Genomic DNA, 20822 nt, shown 5'->3' on the forward strand with positions numbered 1-20822 from the left:
ATATATAAAAAAATGATGTATGTTGTTTTTTACCAGTTAAATGAAAAAGAGATATTCAATGACAATGACTACTTTTAGGAGGTGATTTACTGGCCTCTCCCCTTGGTACTTAGCTTGTTCAAACCACTTAAGGAGAATTTTAATTCTTTACAACAAAACTGTTTTCCTTGAGAGTGAGAAAATGCTTCATTCAGATGATTCTCAAGGAATGAGCTTCCATTTGCTAATGGTTACTGAAAGAAGAGGTCACACACTTCACATTTGTTTCCTTTATTTGTTTTTCTAGAACACAGCAAGCCGAGGGTTTAGCCTTTGCTTTGTTAAGAAAGAAAAGCAACATTGTCGTCAGAGTCAACAATTAGCATTTGGCCAACTTTTCGCAAGAACCTTTTATTCCGTGCCATCTCCCCTTCTGAATCTTTGAGCTACAGTTTTCCAAATGCTGCTTAATTAGCCGGCTAATTTACAGTCTGAACCATAGCCCAGAAACCAAGTGTAGTTTACAAGTATACTATAAGGGTGCTCGATGAATACAGTTTAAAGTTCACTGTCATTCCTTCCAGGGACTTTACAATTGAATCTCTCTGCAGGAAGAGCTGGAAATAGACTGAAAGCCCCTCTTATGCTATTTTCAATACAGATGAATTATACTACAATTTAGCTAATGTAAAGAGCTATGGCAAGCTTATCCTAATTTGCACAGCTGTAGTTCTGAATTCACTTACACAGGAAACGAAACAGGGCAATTTCCCCTTAACACTGGGTTGCTTAGATACTCAAATGACTTAGATGTATGGCTCTTTGCAGCTCTTTATTAGGAACTTGTACTGCAGCTTGTCAGGTTTTTAAAAAAGTGTTTTAAAGGGGAGTGGGGTGAAATGTTTAACCTAGTTTTATTTCAGACAATTTGGAATTATGTTCTGCCCTTGAGGTTATATAATCCGCTGTAAAGCCATTTATTTGCTTTTTAAAAAAATAAAGAAGAAGAAAAATTATGGAGGTTTTCTTTCTTTCTTTTTCTATTTCCAACAAGCAAAGACATTTTAATATTTATTTATTTATTTATTTATTTATTTAATTTGTATATCGCCCTTAATCCATAGATCTCAGTGCAGCTAATAGCATAAAAATACAAGATAATGCCCCAATATGCCCCACGGAGGAACTCAAGGTCCATAAATAGCAACACCCTAGAGGTCCCGGGCCCTAAGGAAGTCAGATTATCTTGAGCCAGAGCCAGGGCCTTTTCAACACTGGCTCCGGCCTGGTGGAACGCTCTGTCTCATGAGACCAGGGCCCTGCAGGATCTGATTTCTTTCCGCAGGGCCTATAAGACAGAGTTGTTCCACCTGGCCTTTGGCTTGGAATCAATTTGATTCCCTCCCCCTCTTTCTTTTTTCCTTTCTCCTTCTGTGTTGGAACTCCTATTTGGGGACTTCCCTGGCTTTTTTCTGGCCCATGTAGGACCAGTCTGGATAGTTAGCCTTGATTAGACTTGATGTTTTCATCCCCCCCCCCCCAAGTTTTTCATTGAGTTTCCACTGAAATGAGGCTGTATTTTAATGTTTTAATGTTTTATTTTAATCTTGTTTTTTAAGCTGTATTTCAATCGTTTTTATATTTGGTGTTAGCCGCCCTGAGCCCAGTCTTGGCTGGGGAGGGCGGGGTACAAATTATTATTATTATTATTATTATTATTATTATTATTATTATTATTACTACTACTACTACTACTACTACTACTAAAAAAAACCACATAAAAACAATAATATGACATTGGCATGTGATTATTGTGCAATTGGTTCAGTGGGGGAGCAAATTCATAATAACTGACATTTAAGTCTCTTCCAGTGTAAACCCAGTGCAAGGTTTTTTAGTTTCACATGAGATACTTGCATAGTTTTCTGTTCCCAAACAATATTTTTCCTTGTTAACATGGAGGCAAAACATATCAGCCACAAGATGATACACTTTCTATTAGTGCTAAATATTGTGTGATACTGCACACTTGAAACAGAGCAATAGAACCCAAAACTCAGAAGAGCTCGCCATAGAGACATTTCTCTTCCTTCCAGTTATGAAGGAGAAAGATCATGTTACTCTAACTGGGTAGAGCTTGGCCCTATGAGATCTGTAGTACATCATTTGGAATGAAACACTCCATGCTTGCAGAACGCCTCTGGCCTCCTTACCTTATTTCTGGCTTCACTGCAGTGGCTATAGTTCCATCTGCCAGCTATAAGAGCAAACATCAGTCATTGCCAAGGGTAGAATTGATTCAAGTATAGTCTCTCTTCCTAGCCTTCCTTGGAGTTGTGTTGCTAAGAGCCAGTAGGCTATAATGTTTTTGGAATGCTTGTTTATTGACACATGATTTCCAGTTTGATTAATGCTGGGGAAAATGGCATGAGATCACGATGCCACAGAGAACTGTAGCCCAGGTTTTCATTTTTAAGAATGATGTTCATTGTGTGTCTGTTATATAAGACAATCGATCACAAGGGATAATTAGGACAATAAAATGTGGGTGTGGGTGTGTTTAAAAATGCAACATATGTCTAACATTTTATTCATTGTCTGCAATTTAAATTGCAGGAATACCTTAAAAGGAAGTGAAATGTTTCCCCTCCCGCTCCAAAAATGCAAGAGAATACTTCCTTTTTGTATTGTACATAGGGTCATTTCCTTTATTAGAATCATAGAATCATAGAATCATAGAGTTGGAAGAGACCACAAGGGCCATCGAGTCCAACCCCCTGCCAAGCAGGAAACACCATCAGAGCACTCCTGACATATGGTTGTCAAGCCTTTGCTTAAAGACCTCCAAAGAAGGAGACTCCACCACACTCCTTGGCAGCAAATTCCACTGTCGAACAGCTCTTACTGTCAGGAAGTTCTTCCTAATGTTTAGGTGGAATCTTCTTTCTTGTAGTTTGGATCCATTGCTCCGTGTCCGCTTCTCTGGAGCAGCAGAAAACAACCTTTCTCCCTCCTCTATGTGACATCCTTTTATATATTTGAACATGGCTATCATATCACCCCTTAACCTCCTCTTCTCCAGGCTAAACATGCCCAGCTCCCTTAGCCGTTCCTCATAAGGCATCGTTTCCAGGCCTTTGACCATTTTGGTTGCCCTCCTCTGGACACGTTCCAGTTTGTCAATGTCCTTCTTGAACTGTGGTGCCCAGAACTGGACACAGTACTCCAGGTGAGGTCTGACCAGAGCAGAATACAGTGGCACTATTACTTCCCTTGATCTAGATGCTATACTCCTATTGATGCAGCCCAGAATTGCATTGGCTTTTTTAGCTGCCGCGTCACACTGTTGGCTCATGTCAAGTTTGTGGTCAACCAAGACTCCTAGATCCTTTTCACATGTAGTGCTCTCAAGCCAGGTGTCACCCATCTTGTATTTGTGCCTCTCATTTTTTTTGCCCAAGTGCAATACTTTACATTTCTCCCTGTTAAAATTCATCTTGTTTGTTTTGGCCCAGTTCTCTAATCTGTCAAGGTCGTTTTGAAGTGTGTTCCTGTCCTCTGGGGTGTTAGCCACCCCTCCCAGTTTGGTGTCATCTGCAAATTTGATCAGGATGCCCTTGAGTCCATCATCCAAGTCGTTGATAAAGATGTTGAATAAGACCGGGCCCAAGACAGAACCCTGTGGCACCCCACTAGTCACTCTTCTCCAGGATGAAGAGGAACCATTGATGAGCACCCTTTGGGTTCGGTCAGTCAGCCAGTTACAAATCCACTGAGTGGTAGCATAGTCAAGACCGCATTTTACCAGCTTCTTTACAAGAATATCATGGGGCACCTTGTCAAATGCCTTGCTGAAATCAAGGTAGGCTACATCCACTGCGTTCCCTTCATCTACCAGGCTTGTAATTCTGTCAAAAAACGAGATCAGGTTAGTCTGACATGACTTATTTTTCAGAAATCCATGCTGACTATTGGTGATCACAGCATTCCTTTCCAGGTGCTCACAGACTGTTTGCTTAATGATCTGCTCCAGAATCTTCCCTGGTATTGATGTCAGACTGACTGGGCGGTAATTATTTGGGTCCTCTCTTTTCCCCTTTTTGAAAATAGGGACAACATTTGCCCTCCTCCAGTCTGCCGGGACTTCGCCTGTTCTCCAGGAATTCTCAAAGATGACTGCCAGTGGTTCTGAAATCACATCTGCCAGTTCTTTTAATACTCTTGGATGCAGTTCATCTGGCCCTGGAGACTTGAATACATCTAGACTAGCCAAGTATTCTTGTACTATCTCCTTAGTTATTCTGGGCTGTGTTTCCTCTGCTGAATCATTTGCTCCAAATTCTTCAGGTCGGGCATTGTTTTCTTTATCGGAGAAGACTGAGGCAAAGAAGGCATTGAGGAGTTCAGCCCTTTCTGTGTCCCCTGTTTGCATTTCACCATCTTCTCCTCTGAGTGACCCCACTGTTTCTTTGTTCTTCCTTTTGCTACGAACATACCCATAAAAGCCTTTTTTGTTGCTTTTAACCTCTCTAGCAAGCCTGAGTTCATTCTGTGCTTTAGCTTTTCTGACTTTGTGTCTACACGTGCTGGCTATTTGTTTGAATTCCTCTTTGGTGGTTTCCCCCCTTTTCCATTTTTTGTACACATCCTTTTTTAATCTTAACTCAGTTAAAAGTTCTTTAGATAGCCACCCTGGCTTCTTTAGGCACCTTCCATGTTTCCGTCTCATTGGTATTGCCTGAAGTTGTGCTTTTACTATCTCCCTCTTAACAAACTCCCAGCCATCATGAACTCCCTTTCCTTTTAGTATTACTGTCCATGGGATCTCACCCAGCACTTCCCTAAGTTTTATGAAGTCGGCTTTCTTAAAGTCGAGAAATTGAGTCCTAGTATGCTTGGCTGCTCCTTTCCGCTGTATAGTAAACTTCAGAAGAGCATGATCACTCGCGCCTAATGATCCTTCCACTTCTACCCCACTAACCAGGTCATCAACATTGGTTAGGACCAGATCTAAAATGGCTGTTCCTCTTGTAGCTTCTCCCACTTTCTGGACAATGAAGTTGTCTGCAAGGCCAGTGAGGAATCTGTTTGACCTTATGCTCTTGGCTGAGTTTGACATCCAACAAATATCCGGGTAATTGAAGTCCCCCATTACTACTATCTCCCTTCCTTTTGCATGCTTGGCCATCTGTTCCAGGAAGGCATCATCTATGTCCTCCGTTTGGCTTGGGGATCTATAGTAAACTCCCACAATGAGGTCACTGTTATTCTTCTCTCCCTTAATTTTGACCCAAATGCTCTCACTTTGGCTTTGAGGTTCTAAATCTTGGATCTCTTCACAGGTATACACATCCCTGACATATAACGCCACTCCTCCTCCTTTCTTGTCTGGTCTGTTTCTCTGAAATAGATTGTATCCCTCCATTATTACATTCCAATCGTGGGACTTATCCCACCAGGTTTCAGTGATGCCTATTATGTCATATTTAGTTTATATTTATTACTTCTACAGCATATGGCAAAATGTTTTGCTTTATCTGCATTGTCACCCTGTGGCTATAAAATCTAGAATCACAATGGATTTGGCATATTTTACTTATCAGTAAACTGGAAAAATAAACTGTGTGTCCTGTCATACACATCAAGGAAAATGAGTATTGCTTTAACTGGTGTGTGTGTGTGTGTGTGTACACCTGTCTGTCTGTTTACATTAGACTCTACTCCAACATTCCCCAACCTGGTGACCTTCAGATGTTTTAAACTACAGCTGCCTTCTTCCCTGTTCCATTGGCCACGCTGCCTGGAACTGATAGGCGCTGTAGTCCAACAACATCTGGAGGGCACCAGCTTGGGGAAAGCTGGTCTGTTTGGATATTGGGTGTTCTCTGCTAGTTTCTGTCTTCCCAGGCTCATGTGTTTTTAATTCACTGAAATGTCAAATGATGTTGTGATGTTGTCTTCACACTTGCATTCACTTGCATTTAATTTAAAGTGTTAACAGCAACTGAAAATATAGTCATGGGTTATTTCATTTAATTAATACAATTTTTTTCAAAGAGTGAAAATTTTTGAATGTTGATGACAGGCACACATTTCAGTGTTGCTGATTATGTCAACAAGTTCAAATGCCTTTTGTTTGTTTGTTTATATTATCCCCTAACTTATAGTTTCCTATGTGCTTTTTGTGAGCATGTCATTGCACCTTGTTTTAAGGATCATTCATTCTTCATAAAGCACAACTGACCATTGTGGGGCTGTGGCTAATGTACAAAGATAATTATTTAACAGAATAAGGAAGCAATCCTGTGCACAAGACCTTTAAAATAGTGTTCTCTGCGGAGTTGCCAGGTCCCAGGACTGAGCTCTAGGGGCTTAGGATCCAGCCTAAGTCGCCCCCCTGGTCCTGCCCCCAGAATGCCCTTCAGCTGAACCAGGTTGAGCAAGTTACACCAGTGTATCTTTGGCTGAGCTGGCGTGGAATTAACACTGGCTGACTGAGTTATCTGTTGCGTCCTAAACTATGCATCCCAGTGCCATAAGACTGCAATCTAAGAAAGTGCAGAGTGAAGGTCAGGTCTGGCATAACTTCTAATGTTAGAGAATTCTTGATCCATCTGAGGCATCAGAATGCCATGAGCTGGCAGGACACCAAGGAAGGGGAAGGGGATTCCAGCAAGGGATGTAGCCATGATTGGTACGCACTGGGGCAAGCTGAAGATGGTGAAGGGGAGGTTGGGGACATAGGATGCACTCAATGGACATGAGAGGATGTTGAAGGGGCAGCCAAAAGTACATGGGAGCCAGGGGAAGTGGACACATCACCAGAAATTGAAGTGCCCCCTTCTCTGGAACACAACAGGCTCTGTGGTGTTGTGAACAGTGGGAAGTGCACTTTAAGAGACTGAGACAGGCAGGAGAACACAGTCCAGCTTACTAGTTGATCAGGTGAAGATAATGGGACTCATTAGGTCCAGGAGGAGGTTTGTTTTCACTCAGCTTGATTGAGCTCAGGGCAGGTGATGGCCATATGCTTCATTAAGGGTCCTGGAACCTGACAACTCAGCAGAGCAACAGCCACACAACACAGCTGAAGCAAGCTTTGGTGTGTTAAATAAGATTGGGAGGGGAAAAGAGAGAAGCAAGGCAGAGTCTCTTTGTCTGCTCGACCGCCTATCAAAAGGCAGAGGTAAGCAAACTGGCCATACTTCAATTCTTTTATACAAGGGGAGGCCATTATGTTCCATCAGCCACTAGGGTATTTAATACAACATCTGTCTCTCAGCTCCTCTACACCTCAAACGTCTTGTTCAATGGCTCATTCCCCATGTTTGATGGGTTCCAGGCAAAGTTTCTCTGGTCCCTTTTACAGGTTTCAAACTGTGTTCCAAATGCAATTCTATTTTTAGAGACAGGTGAATGCCCTCTCTCAACAAAAGCATGGCGGGCTGCCCTGAAATACTGGTTTAAGATCTCAGTCTTTGGCCTAGGGAAGGGGGTACATCCAACCTTCACCGCTGGTGGGTCACGGCTTGACTGTTTGGGGAATGCCACCGGACTGTTTCGGGAATGCAATATTGGGACTGACCCTAGGACTCCAACTCTGGATCTTTGTCAGAGATGGGAACCTGGCTTTACAGTTTGACTTTGAACCTTTCTCATTGCATTCGACATGAACCTGTATTTGATAATAGGATTGCCTGACTCTTCTCTAACGTTCCCTTTGAGACTGTGGTCAGTACAACTTTTAGCTTAGTGCGCATGGCAAGTGGCAAGCAGCATAGTCTATCAAGATTTGCCTCAGAGTATGCCAGGCTTCAGGACACAGAGGTTCATTATGCTAATCCGCTAAACCACTGTCTTTAGTGCAAAAAGGTAAATAAAGAAATTTATGAACTTTTTGTGCTTAAGATGGCTTTTCAGAATTGGTGTTGATTTTAAAGTATCCAAGATGGATACTTTGGCACTTCATGCCAAATCAGGAGGCACAAAAAAAAATTGGAGGTATCGCTGAATTTCCTTCCTAGGGCCACCCCTACAGTAGAAGCTAGAGTAACATGTTGGCATTTGCTGGGCTGCAGTATTGAGAAGTGGCTGCTGATTAGATAGCTGCAGCATAATTTTTGCTTTCTGAGTCCCATCTTGTGAAGATGGAGATGCCCCCCCCGGGGGGGGGAGGCAGAGGATCAAGCTACAAACAAGATCAGACTGTATTGAAGGAAAACACAACTGGCACAAATGAATTGAGGGAGGATTGGCATTTGGAAATAATAGAGAAAAATTAATGTTTGGAAAAACTTGTTTTTGAGAGGATGGGAACATATTTTGTTCTACTGAGTCTGACTATTTCAATATTGTTATGCTAGAATGGTAGAATCATAGAGTTGGAGTGGACCCCATGAATCATCTAGTTCACTTTCCTTCAATGCAGGAATGGGCACCCATATGGGGATTAAACCAGTGACCCTGGTATTATCAGTGCCACGTTGTAACCAACTCAGTGTGTGTCTGTGTGTTCATTTTATAAGAGGTCACTTTCACATAAATATACATGAGTGTTAAACTAGGATTTGGCAGGCACATTTACGGTAAATATTTTACACCTCTGATGAAATATATTTGAGGATGTGTTTGAGCATAATCGCAATCTGCTGTCTTTCTTGGGTCAAGTAATTGGCAGTATGCCAATTACTTTAATTGTGCTACTTCTTTGACACTTAAAATTGACGCTTTCTGTTGAGCCACAGTTCACTTTTTATTAACAACATAAAAATGGAAACAATGAGGAACAGTAAGAAAATGTATACATTCCCAAGTGTAGAGTTGTTTGTTACGGCATGCATAATTACTGAAAATCCAATTGAATGAGTTGAAGTCCCCTACAGACCATTCGTGCACAACATGAGGAAGGTTGGCGGGACGTGTTCCCTGCCCCCCTCTATTAATAGAGCATTTGCATGTTCTGGCAAACATCTGAACACACATATATACTGTTCTAGGAATGTGTCTCTTTTTAAAACTATACAATTCGGTGCCTCTTGTCACTTTCAATAAGATCTCCTAGGAGAATGGAATGGAAATAATGGTAGCAAATGGTGTGGGGGGGGGGGAGAGATAGTTTTCATTCACTTCTCCCATTCATTTATCTATTTTCATTTGTTTCTCGTATAAATTAATTAGAAACTAACAGAACTGCCTTTGCTGAAATTTTCTTTAGTTTCAGAAATGCAATAGGCATGCCTTGGAGATTACAATGAAATAAATATAGTAAGCAGAAGGAGACATCTAGGGCACGTCCAACGTCAGTCCTCAGAAACCTCAAGTTGTTATCAAGGCCCACTGGTGCTGATGCCTGTTGTGGCTTTGGCCCATACGTATATCCCACCTCATTTTTTTTATTATTACTTTCTGTAGGGCCACCACTTTAAGTACCCCTCCCCAATGCTCTGCAAGAATGCTGCACCGGAGCATTATTGCAGGAAATTTACATGATTGGTGGCTACAGCTGCCTGCTGCAGACTGTGGTTCTTCTACCACTACCAGTCTGGCCCCTGTGACTGCACAGTCTTTCCTATTATCATTCACTTGTAGGGTTGTGGTTTTTGGTTTTGTTTGTTTGGTTTTTTTGCATCATGATCCTTCGTTCTAGAAAATTTAACATCAACATGTTGTGAGGAAGATCTAGGCTGGTGTCACTGAAAAGGTATTGGGTTTAGATATGGAAACCTCAGGTTGTAATTCTTACTTGGTCACACAGATAGGCATGGTCGCATTACTCTTTCTCAGATGGTGGAAGTGAAGTTAAAACATGCACTTCACTTTGAGGCCCTTGGTGATGGGATAGAAAATTTTTAAAATAGCATTTATTCGTCTTTGTTTTTATTTCTTAAACAGGAAATGAAATTATAGAGTGGGAAGAAAATATGCATCTTTTTTCACATAGAGGCATCACAAGACTAAGGTGGTAGCTCTGCTTTCAAAATGTGTGTGGGGTTTTTTATTATTATTCCTGACACTCTTTTCAGCACAAGCAGAGAAAGCGTGCGTGAGAAAGAGATACTATATTAGTATATATGTCCAGTGTTCACTGACTTGAAAAAATCTAATTTTTAAAAAGCCCAGTTCTTGAACATGGAGTGCATCTTGTTGAACTAAAGGATGTAGCAACAAATATATATCAAAAACTGCTTTGTAAATAGATATCCTTGAATTCTCCAAGGTATGAAAATAAAAGCTGTGATATGCAAGCAGCATAAGTGCAAGGCATGAGCTGAATTGTCTCAGTATTTTAAGCAGCATCACAGATATAAAGATAGAAATGCTTCTTGAGGATTGCTACTGTTCATGTATGATGTGCATTTTAATTAAGAAGATGCATGTCATCTGCAATTTGTCATCTATATTGATTTTTTTTTCTGCCTGGCAATATTTGCAAGCTGATGTAAATTCAGTATTCTCTCATCATTGTTTTGTGACTCCCTTCTTGCACTCCTTTTACCGCCTTCTTGTCCAAGGTTTCCAGCTTGAGCAAAGAATCTCATTAGTAACAAAGATTTAATGCCGGAAATAGTTAAAATCTAATGTTTGTGCAGAATCCTTCTGTGTGTTGGTCTCAGTGTAAACATGCCCCTAGTGACATGTACCGTATTTTTCGCACCATAGGACGCACTTTTTCCCTCCTAAAAAGCAAGGGAAAATGTGTGTGCGTCCTATCGAGCGAATGCAGGGGGGGGAGGCAGGCGGGAAAAGCCCGCAAGCTCTGTGCGCTCTTGCGGGCTTTTCCACAGGAGGGAGAAGGGACTGACTGGCCAGGAGAAGCCACAATCTCTTTAAAGGGGTTGCACGGCTTCTGCGGGCTTTTGCGAGAGGTGAGGGAATTCCCCCACCTCCCAGGAAACCCAGGAGAAGCCATGCAGCCCTTTTAAAGAGCGCGCGACTTCTGCCAGTTTTGCGGGAGGTGAGGGAATTCCCCCACCTCCCAGAAAAGCCAGGAGAAGCCGCGATCTCTTTAAAGGGGTTGCGCAGCTTCTGCGGGCTTCTGCGAGAGGTGGGGGAATTTCCCCACCTCCCGCAAAAGCAGGAAGAAGGTCTGGGAGAATTGCACAGGCTGCCTGCAGCCTGTCCGCTGCTCCCAGAGCTGGGGGGGGGAATCATATTTTCCCCCTTGATTTCCCCCTCTGAAAACTAGGTGCGCCCTATGGTCAGGTGCGCCCTATGGTGCGAAAAATACGGCAATTGTAAAAGAGAACTATAGTTTAACCTGGATATCTGGGATTTGTAATATTAGCAGGCAGGGACATCTATTTTTATTTGGCGTCACTTTTGCATAAATTGATTCATAAGTCCATTCATTCCCATTTCCACGTCATTCTGCAGTAACTGATGAAGACCTGCAATCCTGATTATATTTTTTCACCAAAATAAACATTTCTGTATGCATTTGAAACTAAAATATGTACATTTTGGTTTGATTTGCTTGTCTTCTTAAGCCGATTACTGTATATTCAAAGGTGTGTGAAAATCAAAGAATGTTATATTAACCTTGGAAGGGCAAATCGGGTTGGTTGCTTTATAACATGGACTGACTGAAGGAAATCCTCAGAGGTCCCTAATACTCAATCTATGATGGAAAATTTGAATAGAAGTGAATTTTACTTCTGCCAACTATGTAATTAGAAAAATGGGTTTGGTGTGTAAGGAAATTAGCAGACATATTCATGGAATAGGGCTTTTCTGTTTCCTTCTTCCTGTGACTTTGAAGAGTCTGCTAGTCCTGCCTTTCGCTAAGCTAATCTTGTCCAACCTGTTGCCCTCTGGATGCTTCTGACTACAACTCCCTTGGGCTCAAGCCAGTATGGTCAAAGCTGCCTGTGTTTGATGGGATTTGTTGTTTAAACAGCTGATGGGCACCAGGTAGGGATGGGTTGCACTGACTGGGTCAATAGGGATTTGACCAAGCAGTGTCAAGATGGACTGACTTCCTCCTGTCACTTGTAGTATTATTTTATCCTTTCGTCAAATGGAAATTAAACGGGCATTTCCATTTTGTCAGTTTCGAAATAATGTAGAGTTCAGATATTAAAGTCTGGATAAACCTTAATAGATGATGTGAAGTTTCATATTCTTCATTAACTTGGTTAATGCTTGCATAGTTTTAATTCTGTTAATGTTTAATTGTTTTTTAATGATTCCCCCTATCTTTATAGCTGTTCTTATTTTATCTGTAAGCTGTGCTGAACCCCGTCAGGGAAAAATGTGGGGTATAAATTTACAATAACTATATATCTTCACTTCCTTACAATTCTATGATTCTTTAAAGTTGTAAGGGTCCCTGGGGGTCATCTACTCCAGTCCCTTACAATGCAGGAATCTCAGCTGAATCGTACAGATCATGAGATGGTCACCCACCCCCTCTCTTTAAAAGAACAAATTAGATTTTCCTTCTGCTGCCCATTGCTCTGAAAACATCCAACACTTTTACTTGTTCTTTTATGAATATCAGGTTACCTCTTGCCCTCTTCAGTGTAGAGGTTTGCAGATTCTCTCACACAGAGCCTCGAGCTCAGCAAATACTATTCACTTCAGTTGGGAGGGAAACTCTACCGCAGTTGCCTGTCCACAGAGTTGAATGGAGAAGGCTTTGCATGAATGCAAGAAGCTGCTGAATCAGAATGAATGATTATTTCATCTATTGTAGGCTGTGGATGGTTTCTGTATGAAATATTACACACTGCAATTACCGTGTTTGTTAAGATTGTCCTGGGCTCTTAACAGCAACTTCTCTGCTACACTGCGGTGAATAATATACATATATTTCCTCAAACCTCTTGTACTGATTTATGTGTCTTTAAAACTTTCTCTACAAACCACAGCAAAATCTTACTTATTTTCTTTCATTATTCTGCTCTGCTTCCACTGATGACTCTTAACTTCCTTCCAGACTGGCAATATGAGGGTAAGATGGCAAACAGTAACTTCCTGAAAATTGCTTGTCTGTTTTTACTCTGTTTAGAACTTTATTGAAATTCTGTTCAGTCACTCTAATTAGAGACTTGTGTTGCAATTAAATTTCAATTATGTTTGTTTCTGTTGTGAATCTTTAATTATAATTTATTCCTTTTAATCATTCTTTTGTGTTATTCTTTTGGGTTAAATTACCATCACATTATCACTGTCCTGATTTCTGTTTAGCACAAGGACTTCTGTTTAGCACAACACACAATTTTAAAAGTAGCAAGTGAAAGGTACTGTTTTGTGATGTGACAAAGACTTGGTGTTTGTGTACATGACATAATTTTTTAGCAAGTAGATGCTAGCATCCTAGTACAACAATACAGATGATGGCCTGGTTTGCATGTAAGGTGAAGCCATGGTTTATAAACTATGGATTGTATGCAACAAAGTCATTATTTGAGTGGAACAACTTATTCTTTGTGCAACAGAACTTCTACTCCCTCTCCCCTGGAAACCCCCCCCATATCTACTCTGGGGTTCCTTGCAGCCTCTGAAGCAGATTTGGGGGGTTTTTTGGGGGGGACATGGGGACAGGAGAGAGAGAGGAAATTCTGTTGTTCTGCTCATGCAATGACTCCATGGATTAATTTGGTCATCTGAACCCAGCCCAGCGCCTTAACCTTGAACAAACCACTAAAAACCACAATCCATTGTTGTTTTGCAAATCTTGGTTTATGTTAACCATTGCATAGTGTTACATGTAAATCCAGTCCTTGTCTGAAAGCTGTTAAAGTCAGGTACAAGAGCCTATGCTAAAACCCTGCTAAGAAAAACCATTATGTCACAAGGAGTTCACTTAATTAAGAGCTAGGTAAAATCTGGGTAAGTACTTTGGAAACTGGTCGTGCCTATTGCAGATTTATGACAGAGATTTTTCCACCATCATCATACTCTGCGATTTGATGTAACTTTTTATTTTCATATTTGTAGACTGCAAGTTGGCCAGGGCAGGTCCTCCAGCAACAATAGTTCCAATTGATGAAGAGAGTCGAAATGGTGAGTACGCATCAGATGCTAATAATGGGTGGAAATCAATGTCATGCAAATATTATTGTTCCCCTCTTCCCTCAAATGCTGTTGTGGGAGTTCCCTGAACCTTCCAGAGTAGATGTGGAGGAGGCACAGGGGGGAGTAGAGGGACTTTCCACTAGTGCACCAGGTTAGCTGAATACAGCCTCATGCAGTTCATTTTATTTTTCAGTCTTCAGTGAGCACTATTTTAAAAGTTGGTGATAACGATTCACATCAACTTTTCACTGCAAAAATATTGTGTTTTTTTCTGGTTCAAATAATATCTTTCTCCAATATAAATTCTGATGCATCCAGTAAGTTTCCAGGGTCAGTTTTGACCAGAAATTTATCTCTCCCTTAGAGAATCCAGGGTAAAAACTAAAAAATCTCAGGGGTAAGGGGCCAGAATCAATTGAAAAGCTGTTTTGTGAATACCTTGAGAGGTTTTGCCATTTGCTCTGTTGTCCCACCACCACAACCATCAGATTCCATACTATAGACAGGTGTGTCTTTACTTGACTGGCCAAGGCATATCTCTGCATAGTCAGTTCTCACAAGGCTCCATCCCTGATCTATCTAGCACTACCTCCTAACTCCAAGTCTATATATCAGGCTTCCTCAACCTTGGCCCTCCAGATGTTTTTGGCCTACAACTCCCATGATCCCTAGCTAGCAGGACCAGTGGTCACGGATGATGGGAATTGTAGTCTCAAAACATTTGGAGGGCCGAGGTTGAGGAAGCCTGCTATATATCCTATGGTCTGGAGGGAGAGGATGATGATAATGATGATAATTACCATCATTTCCCACACCTGGAATTTTTATTTTTTTTTTAAGAAGGTATGAAGCCTACATCTTCCTGAAACAAGTGTTCAAATTTCCCCACTCTTGCAAATTAACTGAAGTGGCCTTTTCCACCAACTTTCCTCTGAAGGGTAGTGAAACAAGCAGCATACGCCACTGCCTTTTAAACAACATTCTGAACTCCATTACCTTGTAGCAATATGAGTAGTGAGGAGTGGGGACTACTGAAAGATTTATTGTGATGCTTAGTAAGTTGTGGGTCTATGTGTATGCTAATATTTACGATTAACTCACTCCTTGTGGTGGCATCCTGGAAGTGATACAACATGATGCAGTGTGTTGATTTGTACCAAACTTTGAAAGCCAATTATTTGGCTTCATATTGCCTGGCCAGGCTATGGAGTCCCTAATAGCTAAAAGAGCTGGAAGTTTAATCTCATTTTGCCCCAAGGAGTTTAAGATCCAGTGCTGTTTGATGCTTCTGTGTGGTGTGAACTATTGCTGAAGCCTCTGGCGGCATGGCTTTTAACAATACACCGTTCTTTCTTCCTGTCTCTATCTTCTTGTGCACTTGTTCATGAAAGTCATGAAAGGCTAGACGAGAAGGAAATGAAATTGCACAGATAGCTTTGCCTTGACTGACAACAGCTGCACCAGAAAGCCACAGCTCTCTCTCTCTCACACACATATATCCGTACACTTTTTTTTAAGCATATTGTACTACAAAATGAGAGTTGGCACAAAAAGCAACAAGAGTGCATCTGTTATTAAATAAGCACCATTGTGTTTGCTAACCAAAGTAAAATATAATTTGCTGCTGCTTGCTTCAAGTCAAATTTATGATTTCATCTCTCATATTCATTAATGCTGTAGTAAAGGTATTTGCCATAAGCATTTTCCATCTGGTGAATGCAAATATACTAAATGTTAATGAAGATATTTCTGTCTGAATAGTGTTCCTTTCACCCAGAGTGTAGTTGATTTTTTCTTTCCTTATTGCTGCCAAAAAGCAGTCATTTATTGCAATTATCTCTTTTTGCTTAAGGATCATGCCAGTGTGTTGTCAGTTACTGGCACATAAGAAGGGCTGTGTAGGTTTGTAATGCTGTTTTTTTATATTAAAAAAAGGTCCCCACGTTTCGTTTAAGGAAGATGCAAAAGAAAATAGACATTTGCAAATACTTTGGATGTAAAATAAATGCTGAAATGTACTTGCGTTTCTTATCTGAATGAATCATAGCCGTCTGCTTCCCAAAGAGATAGAATGCTGTTTTAAAAGTGCTGGATATGTCTCAGAAACAAACTCCAGGTGAAATACACATACCTGCAGTGTGCCACTTGAGACTGCATCCATAGTTATTATGTGATAGTCCCATTTATTCTAATGGAATTTTTTTCATATGCTTTGTTACAGATACTGATGGGTGAGGTTCATATTTTATATTTAGAGTCTACACATTTGGAGTGCCCACACACCAACTCTGTGCAGAAATTTTGATAAATGCAGAGAACGTGGAGGCAGGGCTAGTAGCCATCAGCCTAATTCCCCCCACCCAGCTTGTCTACAGCAGGGAGATAATTGGATATGGGCAGCTTAAGCCTTATTGAAGTACTTGTTCTTTTGTTGTTGTTGTTTAGTCGTTTAGTCGTGTCCGACACTTCGTGACCCCATGGACCAGAGCACGCCAGGCACTCCTGTCTTCTAGAATGGGAGGTGGTGGCTGGGAAGCTCCAATGCTAGCCAGGGGTCACTGCCAGCCACCACCAACACTCCTACTGAAGCAAATAAATACTTAAAACAGGGGCCCTAAGTTTCAACAGAGTAGCAATACAAAGAAGGCACATTAAAGAAGAAAGGTCTAATGTCACGTAATATGCATTCCTGGAAATGAATAGTGCTTCTGAGCTTTCTCAGAAATGTACCTTGGTGCTGCAAAGGGTAGGATTAATAATTATCTAAATGCTCAGGAAACAGAATCAGGAAACAGAAAAACAGAAATTGTGTGGTCTGTAGTCAACATTTGCAGCTGGAGAGCAAAGTTTGGGATCACCTTCCTTTCCCCTTTAAAATTCCATTTTTTTATTAAAAGTCATGAACTGATTATGAGGATAGGAAGGTGCATTGCAGATATCACAAGCATTAGCTGTATTGACCCAACTTTAACTCAGAACAGACACATTGAAATAAATGGGCCTTAGTTAGTCCTGACGTATGACAGCCTTAAATTTCAATCAGTTGACATAATCATGTGAACAATTTATCCTACTTCCCTACAACTGTTAAGTCTTCCTACAGTGTATTCAACATACAGTATGGGAAATTAATTACGTGTTTCTAATCCCCCCCTTTACTCTTCCCCTTTAAAAATTAATTAATTAAGGTACCTTACATCCAAACTGGGGAACTGTGACTTAAGGTCTAAGTACAAATTGGGATGTAAAAGCAAGTTCAAGCAAGTACATTTAAATAGCTGATGTTACAGCATAAGGTTTCCATATGTTGCAGGCTCTCTATGGAATGAAACCCCCAAAGCAAGGTGATAGCAAATGGCCAAACTGCGTTTCCTGATCTTACACTGTCACAGAGGATAAAATATTGGTTCAGAAATTAATGTACTTTCCAAACTGTGAGCAGGTGCCAGGGGCTCTTCTTAATGTTCTACCTGAGGCACCTGAAGAGTTTGTGATTCCCTGGTTGCTACCATATTGCAGAGGAGCCAGGAGGGCAGTGCCAGCCATTCTACCTGAGGCTGCAAAAGCAAATCAGTGTTAATTCATGTTAACTAACATAAGACAACCATGTGCCTTTTGCAGTACCTTGTTGTAAATCACTTTGCTGTGCTTGTTGTTTATTAATTCATTCAATCACTTGGACTAAGGTTACCAGATGTCCCCGGGAAACGGTCCCCGGATTTACAAATCAGTCCCCATACAAAATCCATCGAAGTTGAAAAGTGCCCCCGGATTCATTGAAAAAAATCTGGTAACCTTAACTTGGACTGCAAGTCTGGGAGCAAGGAAGCCTAATAGGAATGAGATGGAATGGGATACCTAATTGGAATGATTGCTAACTGGCTATTTGATATTCATCAAAAATGTTCTAGCTTCAATTATCACAACTTAAGTCTCAGGAGCAATGTCTCAACTGGCTGAAGGCTGAATTTGGAAGGTTCTCTTAAAGCATCATTTTCTTACCACAAACATTAGGGGAGTGGAGAGGATTTAAAGCTAAGTTAAGTAGTAGGGTGATACTTGTGATCTAGTGAACTAGCAGCTCAGATGGATGAGATTACTCATACAATTCTGCCAAGCCCTCAAGTATCTAGTAAAAAAAATGAAAAACTTTGTCCCATTATGGTTTAGGGGTTGAATGGCATAACACTGGAGCAGCTTTCAAGCATACCTTTAAAAATATTGGAACAGAATCCAAACAACCTGAACATCTTATCTGTAAACTCATACAAGCTACTTCTTGTTTTGCATTAGAAAACATTTATGAGCTTCAAAGCATGTTCCTTACTTTCTCTTGAAGGCAATAGACACAAATGCATTATTCATAAATAAGTCAGTAAAGACTTCAACTATTTATATGATAATTGATGGTAGCAGTAAGAATATGAGAATATAAATAGTCCTCAGCACAAATAAATGCCTTTTCTGCAGGTGTGCTACCAGACTTATTGTTTATGTCAGAGATATTTCAGGATTGTGATACTTTTGGGAAGGAGGAGGTAGCATGATATTTCAACTTTACTGTGTGCTAGTCAGTCAAAGTAGGCCAAATGAAATGTAATACATTGAGATATATCCCTTTACAGATTTATAAATAAATCACTTTTTGAAACAGGTGTTTTTATATACATACTTCTGAAGTTTTGTCATGTACTAGGGAAATTAATTCTCTATACAAACTTTTTTCCTTTAGCAAGACCATACATTAGACAGCATTTAGAATACCTTTGTTTTGCTCAAAGTAGATGAGTGTGCAAAGTAGATTTATACGATGGTTTTCTGTAGTAAGGTTCCAGATGTCCGACTTTATAGAAGAGCAATTGTCAGGAAACTATGAGGGATGGGAAGATAATTGATTCTTTCTGGGGAACCTATGTCCTTTCATCTGAAAGAGAGACATCAAATTGCCAACTGCCCTTGGAAACAACAGTAAGAAAATGACTACCTAAAAGATATTGAGACAGCAGCAGCAAGTAGAGCAACTAACCAATCAGCTCCTCTGTCCATTCACCTGTCTGTATGCTGAGAGGTTCCTAGCTTTATATACTAATTGAGAAGGGCAGCGGAAGGATTAGCAGCACTTACAGTTCTGACTGACAGGAAGCTTAAAATACAGAGATTCTGCCCCAAAAAAGAATGACGATAGAGTGTATGCAAAGGGAAAGAATGGGGGGGGGGGATGGCTGGCATTAATCCACACCATCACCGGCAGCTCTTCCTGATGGACATATTCCACTACATAGTCCCAGCATTTGGTTGACATCTTCCTAAGATGTCCATGGTAATGGGATGTAGCTGAACATGTGGAATGAAAAGATGGGGACACAGGGCTGAGGTAAGGGAGGAGAAGTGGCCAAGTGAAAGAAGGAGGGTGCCATCTGGAAAAGGAAGCTAGAAGGACTAACTCATCCATTAATCAATGGCCCCTCTTTATAATCACTGTAGCATACATATTCCCACCATTTGGTGGACATCTACCATTGTTTATGACAATGTCAGACTTTACTTAATTTTTAGTTGGATTATACTATTGACCCAATTAAGAGAAAACTGTTACATATTAAAAATTGCAATCATTGTATATATGCTATTATATTGTAAATAGTTTTGGGATGCTTTATGGGAAGCAATTCACAAATGAAAATAAATAAATAACAGCAACAAGCATTGCACAAGGAAGAAGTAGAATTCCCTTGATACCAATATGACTGTGTTATACAGCAATGTATAATTGGCAGTGGTACTGCTGTTTCAAAACTGGCGCAATCTGTGAAACTGGATGCCAGATGCCAGATACTTGCTAAATAAATGTAGTATACATACTCCCCATACATACTCGCCCACAATATTTCCCAACCCTACAACTATCACCACACCACCCAGCCACAAGAATTAGCTGGCCATCCTTGGGTACGCAGTGTGTCAAGCTTGTATATCTGTATATATATCTTATGCTGAATAGCAAGATGTAATTTTGCATTGCTTGTGTGTATTGCAAATCCTTTGTTATAACTTCAAAAAGCCCTATAATAATTCAGAATATAAAATGTTTTGCTGTTTGCACTACCAGAGGTTAACTTTATTTTCCTTTAATAGCCTTGATACAAAAAATAGAAGAATTTACAAACTCTAAATAAATTGTTTCCTTTTATCAATCTTTTGCTCCCTCTACACACAAAACCACCTGCTAGTCGTTAGCTGTAACTAACATAAGACTCTAGCTTTTGGCAGGCATCCTTGAGTTCTTTTAGTTATGATGAAGAAGTGAACTGTCTGTTGGCTAAAAAGAACAACCCTTTGATTTGATTAGGAATGTTGGGTAACTGGCACAGCTGCCTTTGGTGTCTACAACTTGAATGGAAAGTAGGCAAAGGGGGGCCAGTAACCATTTAATATGTGCTTTTTCTTTTCAATATTATAACTTCTAAAATAAGGGCTCTGTTCTTCAATAGTTCATCAGTTTGCTTTATTAACTCCATATCTCCTTTTACACTTCTTTGAAATATCCAGATAATACAACTGTTTCCTCCTGCTGTAATTAGTGCCTCTGATGGTTTCTCTATATTTTAAAATAAGAAAGGTGCCCACTATCTTTCATCATATCCTCTTTAACTCCTAATAATTTTTCCTGCTTTGTATCACCACATGCACCGGATATGTATTTATACAAAAGACCTGAAGAAACAGAAGAAATTATCTACCAGGCAGACAATAGCTTACTCTTTCTTTCCAATTATTTTACTTCCCTCCACCCCTCAAGATATGTCAAACGCAGTATTCTCAAT

General features: G+C 40.4%; 1 protein-coding gene across 11 annotated transcripts in view; it reads left to right on the forward strand.

Annotated features, from left to right (window-relative positions):
• The window catches only part of PCDH15 (protocadherin related 15), a 628220-nt gene that overhangs the window by 338332 nt on the left and 269066 nt on the right, over positions 1-20822 (forward strand). For 10 of the 11 annotated variants that reach the window (XM_053388594.1, XM_053388604.1, XM_053388605.1 and 7 more), the window contains 2 exons: positions 12917-12931; positions 13921-13986. In XM_053388594.1, the coding sequence (XP_053244569.1) occupies positions 12917-12931; positions 13921-13986 (81 nt within the window). The remainder of the gene's footprint in view (positions 1-12916; positions 12932-13920; positions 13987-20822) is intronic. The other variant, XM_053388603.1, reaches the window with a different exon arrangement.

Source organism: Podarcis raffonei, chromosome 5 (genome assembly GCF_027172205.1).
Source record: "Podarcis raffonei isolate rPodRaf1 chromosome 5, rPodRaf1.pri, whole genome shotgun sequence".
Taxonomy (NCBI): Eukaryota; Metazoa; Chordata; class Lepidosauria; order Squamata; family Lacertidae; genus Podarcis; species Podarcis raffonei.